Genomic DNA, 13,508 nt, shown 5'->3' with positions numbered 1-13,508 from the left:
GGTTCAACCAGCCACATCACCTGTCTGTCTCCCTTGCCACCTGGGGTTTGCCTCTGGAGGTAGTGTGATCAATGCCAGCCTCCAAACCCAACATTCCCAGGAACCACGCCTGCTGGGTGGGAGCCTCTTTAATGGCAGTGTGTCTGCAGGGTCAAGAACTTTCCGGACTCTCATTTCTGATATTCGTCATGAAAATCTGGTCATTGCTTGTCAAAGGTTACTCAAGAACTGTACTACAGGGTCGCCAATTCCTCAGGACAATTCACATTTTAATGCATTTTGGAACTTCTGGGTTTGCATTCTCTCCTGATTATCATGTCTCCATTGGTTTAGTTCTTTTTAAGTTAAAGCAACAAATGTCTGAAAAACAAATATTTGATCCTTTTAAACTACAGCGCTGAACCATGAAAAGTTCAGCAATTTGCTTTGACATTACTATTAACTCCTATGTAAGCAACTTTACAATCCTTTTGTGGTAAGCGTCACCATCTGTCATAAATTTGTGCTGCATAAGTGGCAAGGAATGACTATTTTCAGCCAAAGAATCTAATCAACTCCCATTGATGTTCAATTACATTACTATCACTGAATTCAGCATGCCGGCAGCTATAAATACTGTAGCTACAACAGCGGATCAGAGTCCAGGAATTCTGCAAATAACTCATGGGCAGTGGTCTTAACTTTGTAGTGGGTAGTTTACAGCTTCTAGGCCACTTCAGAGAGTATACAGGGTCCTCTGTAGAGTAGGTCAGGAGGCAATTTTCATCCCTGAAGTTAGTTGGTTGGATTTTCATTACAAAACTGCAGCTTCCATGGTCAACTTTACCAAATATGTTGCCGTCAATTTCAATGAGCTTTGTACTTGTGAACTCTCTCATTGATCGTAGCACAATAATCACGGCACAAAATAATCCCAATTCTGTTCACAAATGTGTTATACAATATAATGTATTAATTAACAGTATGAGTATGATTATTTCCAAAATCTAATTGCATGTCAACATTTCAGAGTTATTGACTGGTTTCATATCTATCATGATGTTGCTTTATTAATATGCACGTGCAAAAGGATTTTTTTTTAAAGTGCCTCCCTTTAAATGCTTCTTCAAAACTACTTATTTGACCAAGCTTTTGATTTTCTGTCCTGAGCTTCCATGAAGGTACAGTCCTTAAGCTTCCCGCTTTTGACCCAATATCTTGGAGTAAAATTTTCCTTGTTATTGCTTCTGTAAGTTCCTTAAGATGTCTTACTATGTTAAAGATGCTAAATAAATGTAAGTAGCATAGTATAAGTCGATAGAATCCCTATAGTATGGGAGCAGGCCATTTGGTCCACCAAGTCTAGACCCACTTGCTGAAGAGCATCCCACCCAGACACACCTCTCTATCCTATCCCTGTTACCCTGCATTTCCCATGGCTAATCATCTAGCCTATACATCCCTGGACACTATGGGCAATTTAGCATGGCCAAGTATGGAATGTTCCTCCTGCATGATGTTTGAGGTGAGGGACGCCATCAGTGTCCCATCCAAGTACATCTGCAGGAAATGCACCCAACTCTTGCTCCTCCAAGGCCGCATTAGGGAACTAATGCGGGAGCGGGAGCTGGATAAACTTCGGATCGTTCGGGAGGCAGAGTCTGTGATAGATAATTGTTACAGGGAAGTAGTTACTCTTAGGGACGAAGAAAGCTGGGTAACTGTTAGAAGGGGGGAGAAACAATCAGCGCAGGGATCCCCTGTGGTTGTTCCCCTGAAAAACACGTATCCCGTTTTGGATACTGTTTGGGGGAGGTGGGGGGAGAAGAGGGGGGAGGAGATGACTTACCAGGGCCATGCACTGGGGTGCCGGTCTCTGGCACAGAGTCTGCCCCTCTTGCACTGAAGGGAAGGTGGGGGTTGGGGGGAGGAACGAGGAGAGTGTTAGTCATTGGGGACTCAATAGTTAGAGGGACAGATAGAAGGTTTGTTGGGAACGAAAGAGACTCACAGTTGGTGTGTTGCCTCCCAGGTGCCAGGGTCCGTAATGTCTGGGATCGTGACACAGGTAGAAAGAGGGATAGGGATGTAAGGCAGGATTTCAGGGAGCTAGGGTGGAAGCTGAGAGCTAGAACAAACAGAGTTGTTATCTCTGGTTTGTTACCTGTGCCACGTGATAGCGAGGTGAAGAACTGGGAGAGATATCAGCTGAACACATGGCTGCAGGGATGGTGCAAGAGGGTGGGTTTCAGGTATATGGGTAATTGGGGCTCATTCTGGGGAAGGTGGGACCTCTTCAAACAGGACGGTCTCCACTTGAACCAGAGGGGTAGTAATATCCTGGGTGGGAAATTTGTTAGTGCTATTCGGGTGGATTTAAACTAGCTCAGCAGGGGGATGGGAACCTGTGGTGTAGTTCCAGTAGTATGGGCTGAGGTCAGAAACAGGAAAGGAGGGGTCACACTGCTGGGAGTTTTTTTTAATAGGCCTCCGCAAAATTCCAGGGACGTGGAGGAGAGGATTGGCAAAACTATTCTGGGCAGGAGTGAAAGGAACAGGGTGGTCATTATGGGAGACTTTAACTTCCCCAACATTGACTAGAAATGCTATAACCCCAGTATGTCAGATGGATCAGTTTTTGTCCAATGTGTGCAGGTGGGTTTTCTGACATTGTATGTTGAAGGGCTGACAAGAGGGGAGGCCACACTGGATCTGGTACTTGGTAATGAACCAGACCATGTGTTTGATTTAGTGGTAGGTGAGCACTTTGGAGAGAGTGGCCATAATTCAGTTACGTTTAGTTTAGCGATGGAAAGGGATAGGAGCAAGCCACAGGGCAAGAGTTATAGATGGGGGAAGGGCAATTATAATGCGATTAGGCAAGACTTAGGAGTCATAGAATGGGGTAGCAAAATGCAGGGGATGGGCACAATCGAAATGTGGAGCTGGTTTGAGGAACAGATATTGCGTGTCGTGGATAGGTATGTCCTTATCAGGCAGGGAGGAAGTGATAAGGTAAGGAAACCATGTTTACAAAAGAAATTGTACCTCTTGTTAAGCAGAAGAGGGAGGCTTATGTGACGTTGATATGAGATGGTTCAGATGATGTGATGGAGAGTTACAGATTAGCTAGGAAGGATTTAAAGAGAGAGTTAAGAAGAGCAAGGAGGGGACATGAGCAGTCATTAGCAGGTAGAATAATAGGAGAATCCTAAAGCTTTCTATAGGTATGTGAGGAATAAGAGGATGACTAGGGTAGGAATAGGGCCAGTCAAAGGCAGAAGTGGGAAGTTGTGTGTGGACCCGGTGGAGATTGGAAAGGTCCTAAATGATTATTTCTCATCTGTTTTACTCAGGAAAAGGAGAATATTGTAGAGGAGAAGACTGAGGCACGGGCTATGAGACTTGAAAGGATTGAGGTTAGTCAGGAGGAGGTGTTATCAATTCTAGAAGGGGTGAAGGTAGCTAAAATCCCCTGGGCCAGATGGGATTTTTCCAAGGATTCTCTGGGAAGCCAGGGAGGTGGCAGAGCCTTTGGCCTTGAGCTTCGAGTGGTCATTGTCTACAGGCTTAGTACCAGAGGACTGGAGGATTGCAAACGTTCTTCCCTTGTTCAAGAAGAGCAGTAGAGATGACCCAGGTAATTACAGACCAGTGAGCCTTACATCTGTTGCAAAGTTGTTGGAAAAGTTTTGGAAAGGGTTAGAAGAGATAGGATTTATAATCATCTTGCAAGCAACAATTTGATTGTAGATAGTCAACATGGATTCGTCAAGGGCAGGTCGTGTCCCACAAACCTCAGAGTTTTTTGAGGAGGTGACCAAGCATGTGGATGAGGGTAGGGCGGTTGGTGTAGTGTACATGGACTTCAGTAAAGCCTTTGACAAGGTTCCACACTGTAGGCTATTGGAGAAAATGCAGAGGCATGGGATTGAGGGAGATTTAGCAGTTTGGATTAGAAACTGGCTTTCTGTAAGGTGGCAAAAAGTGGTGGTTGCTGGAAAATATTCAGCCTGGAGTCCGGTTACTAGTGGTGCGCCACAAGAATCTGTTTTGGGACCACTGTTGTTTGTCATTTTTATAAATGACTTGGATGCAGGCATAGGTGGATGGGTTAGTAAGTTTGCAGATGACACTAAAGTGGTGAAGTGGTGGACAGTGTGGAAGAATGTTGCAGGTTGCAGGGAGACTTCGATAAACTGCAGAATTAGGCTGAAAGGTGGCAAATGGACTTCAATGCAGATAAATGTGAGGTGATTCACTTTGAGAAGAATAATATGAAGGCAGAATACTGGGTCAATGGAAAGATTCTTGGTAGTGTGGATGTGCAGAGGGATCTTGGTGTCCATGTACATAGATCCCTGAAACTTGCCACTCAGGTTGATAGTGCTGTTAAGGCAGCATACGGTGTGTTAGGTTTTACTGGTAGAGGGATTAAGTTCCAGAGCCGTGATGTCATGCTGCAACTGTACAAAATGCTAGTGCAGCTTCACTTGGAATATTGTGTACGGTTCTGGTCACCCCATTACAGGAAGGATGTGGAAGCTTTGGAAAAGGTGCAAAGGAGATTTACCAGGATGTTGCCTGGTCTGGAGTGAAGGTCTTATGAGGAAAGGCTGATGGGCTTGGGTCTGTTCTCATTGGAGAGAAGGCAGCTAAGAGGGGATTTAGAGACATACAAGATGATCAGAGGATTAGATAGGGTGGACAGTGGGAGTCTTTTTCTGAGGATGATGATGTCAGCTTGTACGAGGGGGCATAGCTGCAAATCGAGGGGTGATAGATTTAAGACAGATGTCAAGAGGCAGGTTCTTTACTCAGAGTGGTAAGGGCGTGGAATGCCCTGCCTGCCAATGTAGTTAACTCAGCCATATTAGGGGCATTTAAACAGTCCTTGGATAAGCATATGGAACGGGCTTAGATTAGTTCATAGGTCGGTGCAATATCAAGGGCCGAAGGGCCTGTTCTGCACTGTATTGTTCTATGTTCTATGTTCTAAGTAGCATGGTAATTTAAGTAGTGTACCTTTTCAGCCTGAATTGACTGAAGTTCTTGGCTTGCTGTGGGATTAAGCAGGTTACACCCTGTTTTGATGCAGCTTAGTGTGCCATAAAATACAAAATAAGTACAAAATAATGAATGCATTTGCTAACAGTCTTAGTTACTTAATTTGAACCTGATACAAATGATAGCAATGTTCACTGTTTTGACACACCAACTTTGCAATGATTTGTTGTGTCGATGGAATACTTAGAATTCTATATTAAAGTCATGGTAAAGTTGGTTCCCTGTAAAATGACTTTTTTTTTGACTGGACTACTTGGTGAGAACTGAAAACCGAGGCCCTGTATTATGCATTGTAGGCAGAAATTGCAGCAATATCTGAGGGGATCCTCCATACAGAGATACAATGATTAACCAAATCATAATTCCTGAGGAAGAAAGAAAGTTTATCCATTAAGTTTGTTATTCCTTCACCAGTCTGTCTACGTGCACACAACTGTACGTGCACATACATCTGACATACCTGTTTTGAGTTGTTATCTGGGCCAGATACCAATTCATGAAAGAAAAAGCAAAATAAGAACCTGTACGATCCCCATGATTTTCTTTACATTAAAAGGACTGGTTTAGGAGTAATCATTTAAAAATGACCAGGAAATCCACCTTGCTGAATCAAAAAGAACTTTAAAAATTAGTGAAACAAATCTGGATCCGAGGTCCTAAAGCGAGGGTTATAGCAGTCTAATATAACAGATATGGCAAGTATCAACTGGAGATTAGAATGACTATGAGGTGAGTTTATTGTAACATACAAGAACCTGAGGAGTCTTCATAGGGTGCAGTGGAAAGAATGTTTCTGCTTACAGGAGAATCTAGAATCAGAAGTCACTGTTTAAAAATCAGTCTTGTAAGACTAACAGGAAGAGGATTTTTTTCCTGAGGCTTGTGGGACTTTGGAATTCTCTTCCTCGAGGGGTGGTGAAAACACAGAGTGGTTGACTATCTTTAAAACATACGTAGATAGATTCTTGATCTGCAAGGATGTGCATCGTTTCTGTGTTAGAAGGGAACGTGGCGTAATCATATCAGCTGCAATCTTATTTGAATGGAGGAGTCGGCTCAGGGGCCTATTCCTGCTCCTAAATCATAAATCACTTTAGAACAGCATTTACCAAAGTGGGAGTCGAACTTTTGAAATCACCATCCTTCACGTTGTTCTCTTCGTTCTTACCATTACCGCCTCCAACTCCCACCCAATGCCACTCTGACCCCTCCAAGTATTCACCAAAGGATCACAACAATTTTCAAGCTGCAAAATAGAGTCATAGTAAGAAAGAGTTTGGGTAGCAATGTTTTAAGAGTATTAATGTGCCGTACCACAGAATGTTGTCACTAGTAATGGATGTTTTAGGTGTGGAAGAATTGTAAACCTTGACTATCCTGTTGGTCCTTGCAGGGTTTGGAAGGAGAGATGAGATAGATCAATTACACCTACTTTAGTGGCACACTGAGAGAGTGTGTGATTTCCCACTTCAAAGCACAGAGACATTTTCAATTCCTCTAACCTTCTGAAATGATTGGCCACAACACCCACAAGTTCGCCGATGCGGTTCTCATTGGCTGGCTGCATTTTATCAAGGCACACAATGAGGTCTTTATTATCCTTGGTGTGGAACACAACAAGCTGATCCTTTCCTGTTGATACGCTCACCCCAGTAACCTGCAGAGGAGGGAGAAATACAATGCTGTAATCTAACTTACTGACAACATCTTTCCGTGCTGTACCACATGCACTTGTCAGAAACTAACAATTCATTCTACGATTTTAATAGAAACAAACTGGACTCATTGTATCTGTGCTAATTATCCATACAGCCACAGATTCCGATGACATGTCACCAACAGAATCACTGAATATTACATTTATTTACTTCTTTAAAAAGCTCCAAACCATGACACAGAATCATAATATTATCTGCCTATTTGAACAGCAGATGCTGGGGACATGATGTGTTGGACTTCTTGTTGATTTTAGTTTCACTACTTTGGTGACTTTTCCAGGAATAGTTAAAGAACGACAGACTATTGAGTATCACAGCACACCTTGTGATTGTTAAAAGCAGCACTTTGTAAGTGTCATCACACTATTGCTATTGTTGAAAATGTTGCTGATATTTACAAGTGACTATTATAATACCTAGATCTCAAAACTTAATGCTAGCTAACTAGAATCAGTCCAATTTAGAAATGTTATATTGCACTTAAAATAGTCATTGAATTTCAAGAAGTACCACACCTTTTCAAAAGGAATCAAGTGTCCACCCAAGTACAACAGGCAGCATATAAAAAAGATCATGCAATGTTTTTTTTTCCAAAATGAAACCAAGTTGCTGGAAAAGCTCAGCAGGTCTGGCAGCATCTGCGGAGGAGAAAACGGAGTCAACGTTTCAGGTCCGGTGACCCTTCCTCAGAAGTTCTGAGGAAGGGTCACCAGACTTGAAATGTTAACTCCGTTTTCTCCTCCATAGATGCTGTCAGACCTGCTGAGATTTTCCAGCAATTTTGTTTTTGTTCCTGACCTACAGCATCCGCAGTTCTTTTAGTTTTCATTTTGAAATAGTCATCTCCATGCCAAAATTCAAGAAGCAGCTCTCCTCATCTTAACACACAGACCTACAACTCGAAACACTGTCCATCCTTACTGATACATCACAGATGCTAACTTACTAGTCTGTTCAGAGAAAATATCCAAAGCACAATGCCCAGTTATCAGTTCAAGCAGATTCAAAAAATATTTAAGCTCAGCACGTGGGCAGGAAAGGGCAAATAATGCAAAATATTTGCAAAGAAAATAAAATTCAGAGACAAAGAGAAACAGAAAACAACTAAATAGGAAAAGTCTAAAGTCATAGGTTTATTGTTAACATGGTCAAATGAGATGCGTGGATACTTTCATCTGTGACACTGGGCTGAAATCTATTTTTACCTGGAGTGGGGTTGTGGAGATATGGAGATAGATTAGAGACTGGAACGAAAACAGAAGTTGCTGGAAATGCTCAGCAGGCCTGATAGCATGTGAGGAAACAAAAGTCAGAATTAAAGTTTCAGGTCCAGTGACCCTTCCTGGGAACTGATGCTAGCTGGGAAAACAAGGTATAGAGCCGGATGAACACAGCAGGCTAAACAACATCACAGGAACAGGCAAGCTGACATTTCAGGTCTCGACCCTTCGCTCTGTAGCTGGGAAAATGTTGGTTTCGATGCAGAAAATAGGAAGGGGACAAGGTAGACAGCGAACAATAGGATAGAGCCCAAAGAGAGAAGAGCAGTGGAATAGACAAAGGAGTTGATAATGATCTGGCTGGGAGGGTGAATAGTTGTTAATGGGGACTATTAGTGACCAATAATAGGTAGTGTGTAATGGCAGGCTATATGGCAACAAGGCCTGGTGTATGGGCTAAGGGGCTGGGACATGGGAGAGTTGAGGCCTTAAAATTATTTAACTCCATATTGAGTCCAGAGAGTTGCAGGGTTCCCAAGCGGAAAATGCGGTGTTGTGCTTCCAGCTTGCGTTGAGCTTCCCTGGAACACTGCAGCAAGCCTGAGACAGAGATGTTGGTTAGGGAACAGGGTGGTGCATTGAAGTGGTAGGCAACAGTTAGTTCAGGGTCTTTTTTGCGAGCAGAACGTAGCTGTTTTGCGAAGTGGTCACCCAGTCTATGCTTCCTTTCCCCAATGTAGAGGAGACCACATTGTGAGCAGCAAATGCAGTAGGCTAGATTCCTGGAAGGTGTATTTGGGCCCTTGGATACTGGGGAGGTAAATGTTTAGGTGTCGCAGCTTCGTCGGTCACAGGGGAAGGTGCTGTAGGGTAAGTGTTATTGGTGAAAGAAGAGTGGATCAGGGTGACCCAGAGGGAATGATCCCTCTTGGAGGTGGACAATGGAGTGCAGTGGAATATGTCCAGTAGTGGTATCTCGCTGAAGGTGGTGGAACTGGCATCTGATGATCTTCTGGATGCGGATGCTGATGCTGATGGGATGGTCAGTGACGATAAGGGGAACCCTATCGCTGTTGTGGGAGGGAACAGAATCGGTGAGGTCAAAAGTGCAGGCAATGGGTCAGACCTAGTGGAGGGCTTTTGCTCAGGAAGAAGCGAAAAGCTCCAAGGCCTTCCTAGTGGGAGGTGGACACATAAAGGGATTGCATGTCCATGATAAAGAGGCAGCGGCTGGAATCTGCAAACTGGAAGTTTTGAAACCAGAGTAAAGTGTCAGAGGAATCATGGATGAACGTGGGCAGGGTTTAGTCCGGGAGGAGAAGACTGAGTCAAGGTCAGAAGACAGGAGTTCTCTGGGACAGGAGCAGGTTGAAACAATGTGTCTGCCATTCACCACCAGGAGGATTGTAGGGCTCTCCGCTTCTTCCTGGAGCAAAAACCTGATCCATCCCCACCCACCACCACCCTCCTCCACTTGGCCGAGCTCATCCTCACCCTCAACAACTTCTGTTTAAACTCCTCCCATTTCCTTCAGGTCAGAGGGGTGGCCTTGAGTACCTGATTTAAGTCTGTCTCTTTGTGGGATACTTGGAGCATTCCTTGTTCCATTCCCCACCCACAACTCTTTCTCTGACATATTGATAATATCATTGGTGCTGTTTCCCTCTCTCATCCGTAATTGGTAAAGTACATTGCTTTCACTTCCAATTTCCACCCTGCCCTCACTTTCACCTGGTCTATCTCTGACCCCTCCCTTCCATTCCTCGACATCTTAGTTTCCATTTCTGGGGACAGACTGGCCACTCATATTCACTGTAAACCCACAGACTCCCACAGCTACCTGGCCTATACATCCTTAACCCCTGCATCCTGTAAAGACTCCATCCCATTCTGTCAGTTCCTTCATCTTTGTCACACATGTTCAGATGAGGCCAATTTCAATAAGGGAGCCTCCAAAATATCCAACTTCTTCAACTAAGGATTCCCAGCACCGTTGTTGACAGGGCCCTCAACTTGGTCCAACCCATTACCTGCACTTCTGCCCTCACCCCTTCTCCTCCTCTCGGCAATAGTAATAGGAGTCCCCTTATCCTCAGCTACCATCTCACCAGCATCCACATTGAGAAGATCATATGTCATTTCCACTACCTCCAGCAAGATGCCACCACTAGACATATTTCCCTCCACACTTTGTCCACCTTCAACAGGGACTGGTCCCTCTGGGACACCCTAGTATAATCTTCCTTCACCCCCAACAGTGCCTCCACCTACAGCACCTTTCCCTGCAACCGGCAAAGGTGCAACACCTGTCCATTTACCTCCTCCCTCCCCAGTATCCAAGGGCCCAAACATACATTCCAGGTGAAGCATTACTTCACCTGCACTTCCCAGAATCTAGTCTACTGCATCTGCTGTTCACAATGTGGTGTCCTCAACATTGGGGAAACGAAGCATAGACTGGGTGAGCACTTCACAGAACATCCACGTTTGGCTTGCAAAAAAGACCCTGAGCTATCTGTTGCCTGCTGCTTTAACACACCACCCTGTTTCCTGATCAGCATGTGTGTCTCTGGCTTGCTGCAGTGTTCCAGCGAAGCTCAACGCAGCTGGAAGAACAACACCTCATTTTCTGCTTGGGGACCCTGCAGCCCTCTGGATTCAATGTTGGGTTCAATAATTTTAGGGCCTTAACTCTCCCATGTCCTAGCCCCCTGGCTCCGTACATCATAGCGTGCCATTACACACTACCTATTGTCAGTCCCGAACAGTCTCCATTCACAACTACGCACCCTCCTAGCCGTTCATTATCAACTCCTTCGTCTATCCAACTGCTCTGCTCTCTCTTTGAGCTTTATTGTACTAAAACAATTCCGTTCCTATTTTCTGCATCTAAGCTAACATTTTCCCAGCTACCATCAGTTCCCAGGAAGGGTCACTGGACCCAAAACATTAACTTTTTCTTCCCTTTACAGACGCTGCCAGATCTGCTTAGCATTTCCAACAATTTCTGTTTTTGTTCTTGATTTACAGCATCCGCAGTTCTTTCAATTTTTATGTAGATTAGAGGCTGTTCTTCTTAGAGAAGAAAACTCTGATAACCAATGTCATAGATGTGATAAAGGTCATAAGGGATTTGGACAAAAAAAAATTGTTCCCATTGGCGGAATGACCAACAATGAGTGGACACAATTTCAGGAAGACTGACAGAAGAAACTATAGGGTCACAAGTTTAACAAAAACAGAAACTGCTCGAAAAGCTCAGCAGATCTGGCAGTACTTGTGGAGATAAATCAGAGTTCATGCTCTGGGTCGAGCCAACCGTTTTTCAGTACAAGGAATCAGAATGGGGTCACAGTTTCAAGCAATGTGAGAGTATGATTTGGAATGCATTGTCTGAGGGAGCGTGGTAGAGGTTGATTCAATCAAGGTTTTCAAGGTTTTGAAGAAGCAAAAGAACAAATTCAGGGTTACAGGAAAAGGATTTAGGGAGAGTACTGGCTGGGTTGTTTATGCAGAGAGACTGCATGGGCACAATAAAAAGGATTGAGCAGCCCTATTTTGCAGTGTAAGCCTTTTGTGAGTTGTTTTATTGGAATGGAGCATTGCAACAAGATGACAATCAACAGTGCTGGACACTGTTGTTCCTACACTGTGCTCTGTGGCCGATTCACAAATTTCACAAAACACGGGAACAATCAAAATCAAAACATTTTGCCCTGGCTGAAGGGATGGGCTGACAAAACAGCAGGTGGGATAGTTCAGGAACTTTGATCATATTTCTGTTCTCCGCAATCCAGCTCATGGAAACATCTTTTTGGTACCTAGAGATCTTTTGACGTGGAATTGTACAGCACGTGCAGTGTAATTGGAAGCATTTGGGAGAAAGTTTACTGCGTTGATTCCTGGGATGAAGGAGTTAACACAGAAAGATGGGAGAAGTAGATGATCATTTGGTCCTTGGAGCCTGCTCCACCATTCAACCTGATCCTGGCTCAGGATCCAACATAGCATAAACTGAAAGAACTGCAGATGCTGTAAATCAGGAGCAAAAACAGAAGTTGCTGGAAAAGCTCAGCACGTCTAGCTGCATCTGTAAAGAAAAAAAATCAGAGTTAACATTCCATGTCTGGTGACTCTTCCTCACTGCTCAGTCACCAGAAGGTTCGCCAGACCCGAAACGTTCACTCTGATTATCTTCTTTGCAGATACAACCAGACCTGCTGAGCTTTTCTAGCAACTTCTATGCTCAGTCACCAGAAGGTTCGCCAGACCCGAAACGTTCACTCTGATTATTTTCTTTGCAGATACAACCAGACCTGCTGAGCTTTTCTAGCAACTTCTATTTTGCATCCAACACAGTACGTTGTTCCTGATTTCTCACCACATCCTTTGATTCTTTTATTCCTGAGCACAATGTTTTCAGCTTTCTTGAAAGTTGTGTTCTGAAGACTCAATAGCTTTGGCGTCTACCCATTGGTGTTTAGAAGAATGAAAAGTATTCTTGCTGAAATCAAGAAGATTTTGAGAAGCTTGACTGGATGATTGGGAAAAGGAAAACAAAGCTGCTGGAAAAGCTCAGCAGGTCTGGCAGCATCTGTGAAAAAAAAAGCATTAATGATTCGGGTCAGGTCACCCTTCCTCACGGGACCCGAAACATTAACTCTTTTTTTTCTTCACAGATGCTGCCAGACCTGCTGAGCTTTTCCAGCAATTTTTGTTTGCATTCCTGAGTTACAGCATCCGCATTTCTTTCGGTTTTGATTGGATGATTGCTGAGAGGATGTTTTCCTTCTTGGTGGGAATCTAGAAATGGGGGACACAATTTCTAAACAAGGTGAGATTCAGTGAAAGAAGAGATACGTAAGATTTTTTTCTTCCTCAGAACAGTGGAAATTGGGCAACTGAATATATTCATGGCTGAATGAGACAGATTTTTGATCTAGTAAACAGTACAGGGTTTTGGGGTCTTAACAAGAAACTGGACTTAATGCCACAGCCTGATCAGCCATGATTTTGAAGAATGACAGAACAGACTTGCGGGACGTTGAATAGGCTATTCCTATACTTTTTTTTATGATCCTGTGGGCTTGGAGTTACACATGGACTAATGGACAGCGTGCACCAAGTCAGACTGAGGGAGTGATCGACTGCACCAAGTCAGATCAGGGGAGTGACTGACACCTAGGACAGATTTGTACAGAGAATAATTGACAATGCCAAGCTAAGGGCAAACAGCAGAGGTTGAGGATAATGATTTCTGAAAGAGCTGATACAGTCATGAAGGCAATAAGATGAGCAACCCATCCATTATTTAGTTTTTCTTTACAGCTAACACAAATAATAAATTTTGAAAAATGAAGATTCAGCTCGCTGAAATACATTGGTTTAAATCTTGGCGTCTGACCTCCCATGCATCTCCACTGTAAAAGCTTTTGTTTTAAATCAATACATAATATAAGCAATCTCAATCACATTCCCTCTTCCCCCACCCAACCAGCCTCTCGTATTTAATCTTCTCTCCTGG

General features: G+C 43.7%; 1 protein-coding gene across 1 annotated transcript in view; it reads right to left on the bottom strand.

Annotated features, from left to right (window-relative positions):
• Positions 1-13,508, bottom strand: part of myo1d (myosin 1D) — a 486,267-nt gene that overhangs the window by 120,411 nt on the left and 352,348 nt on the right. The window contains exon 21 of the mRNA XM_048560821.2: positions 6,549-6,703. Coding sequence (XP_048416778.1) covers positions 6,549-6,703 — 155 coding nt within the window. The remainder of the gene's footprint in view (positions 1-6,548; positions 6,704-13,508) is intronic.

Source organism: Stegostoma tigrinum, chromosome 31, assembly GCF_030684315.1.
Source record: "Stegostoma tigrinum isolate sSteTig4 chromosome 31, sSteTig4.hap1, whole genome shotgun sequence".
NCBI classification, from domain to species: Eukaryota; Metazoa; Chordata; class Chondrichthyes; order Orectolobiformes; family Stegostomatidae; genus Stegostoma; species Stegostoma tigrinum.
The sequence above is the reverse complement of the archived record's forward strand: the minus strand, read 5'-3'. Positions and strand labels throughout refer to the sequence as shown.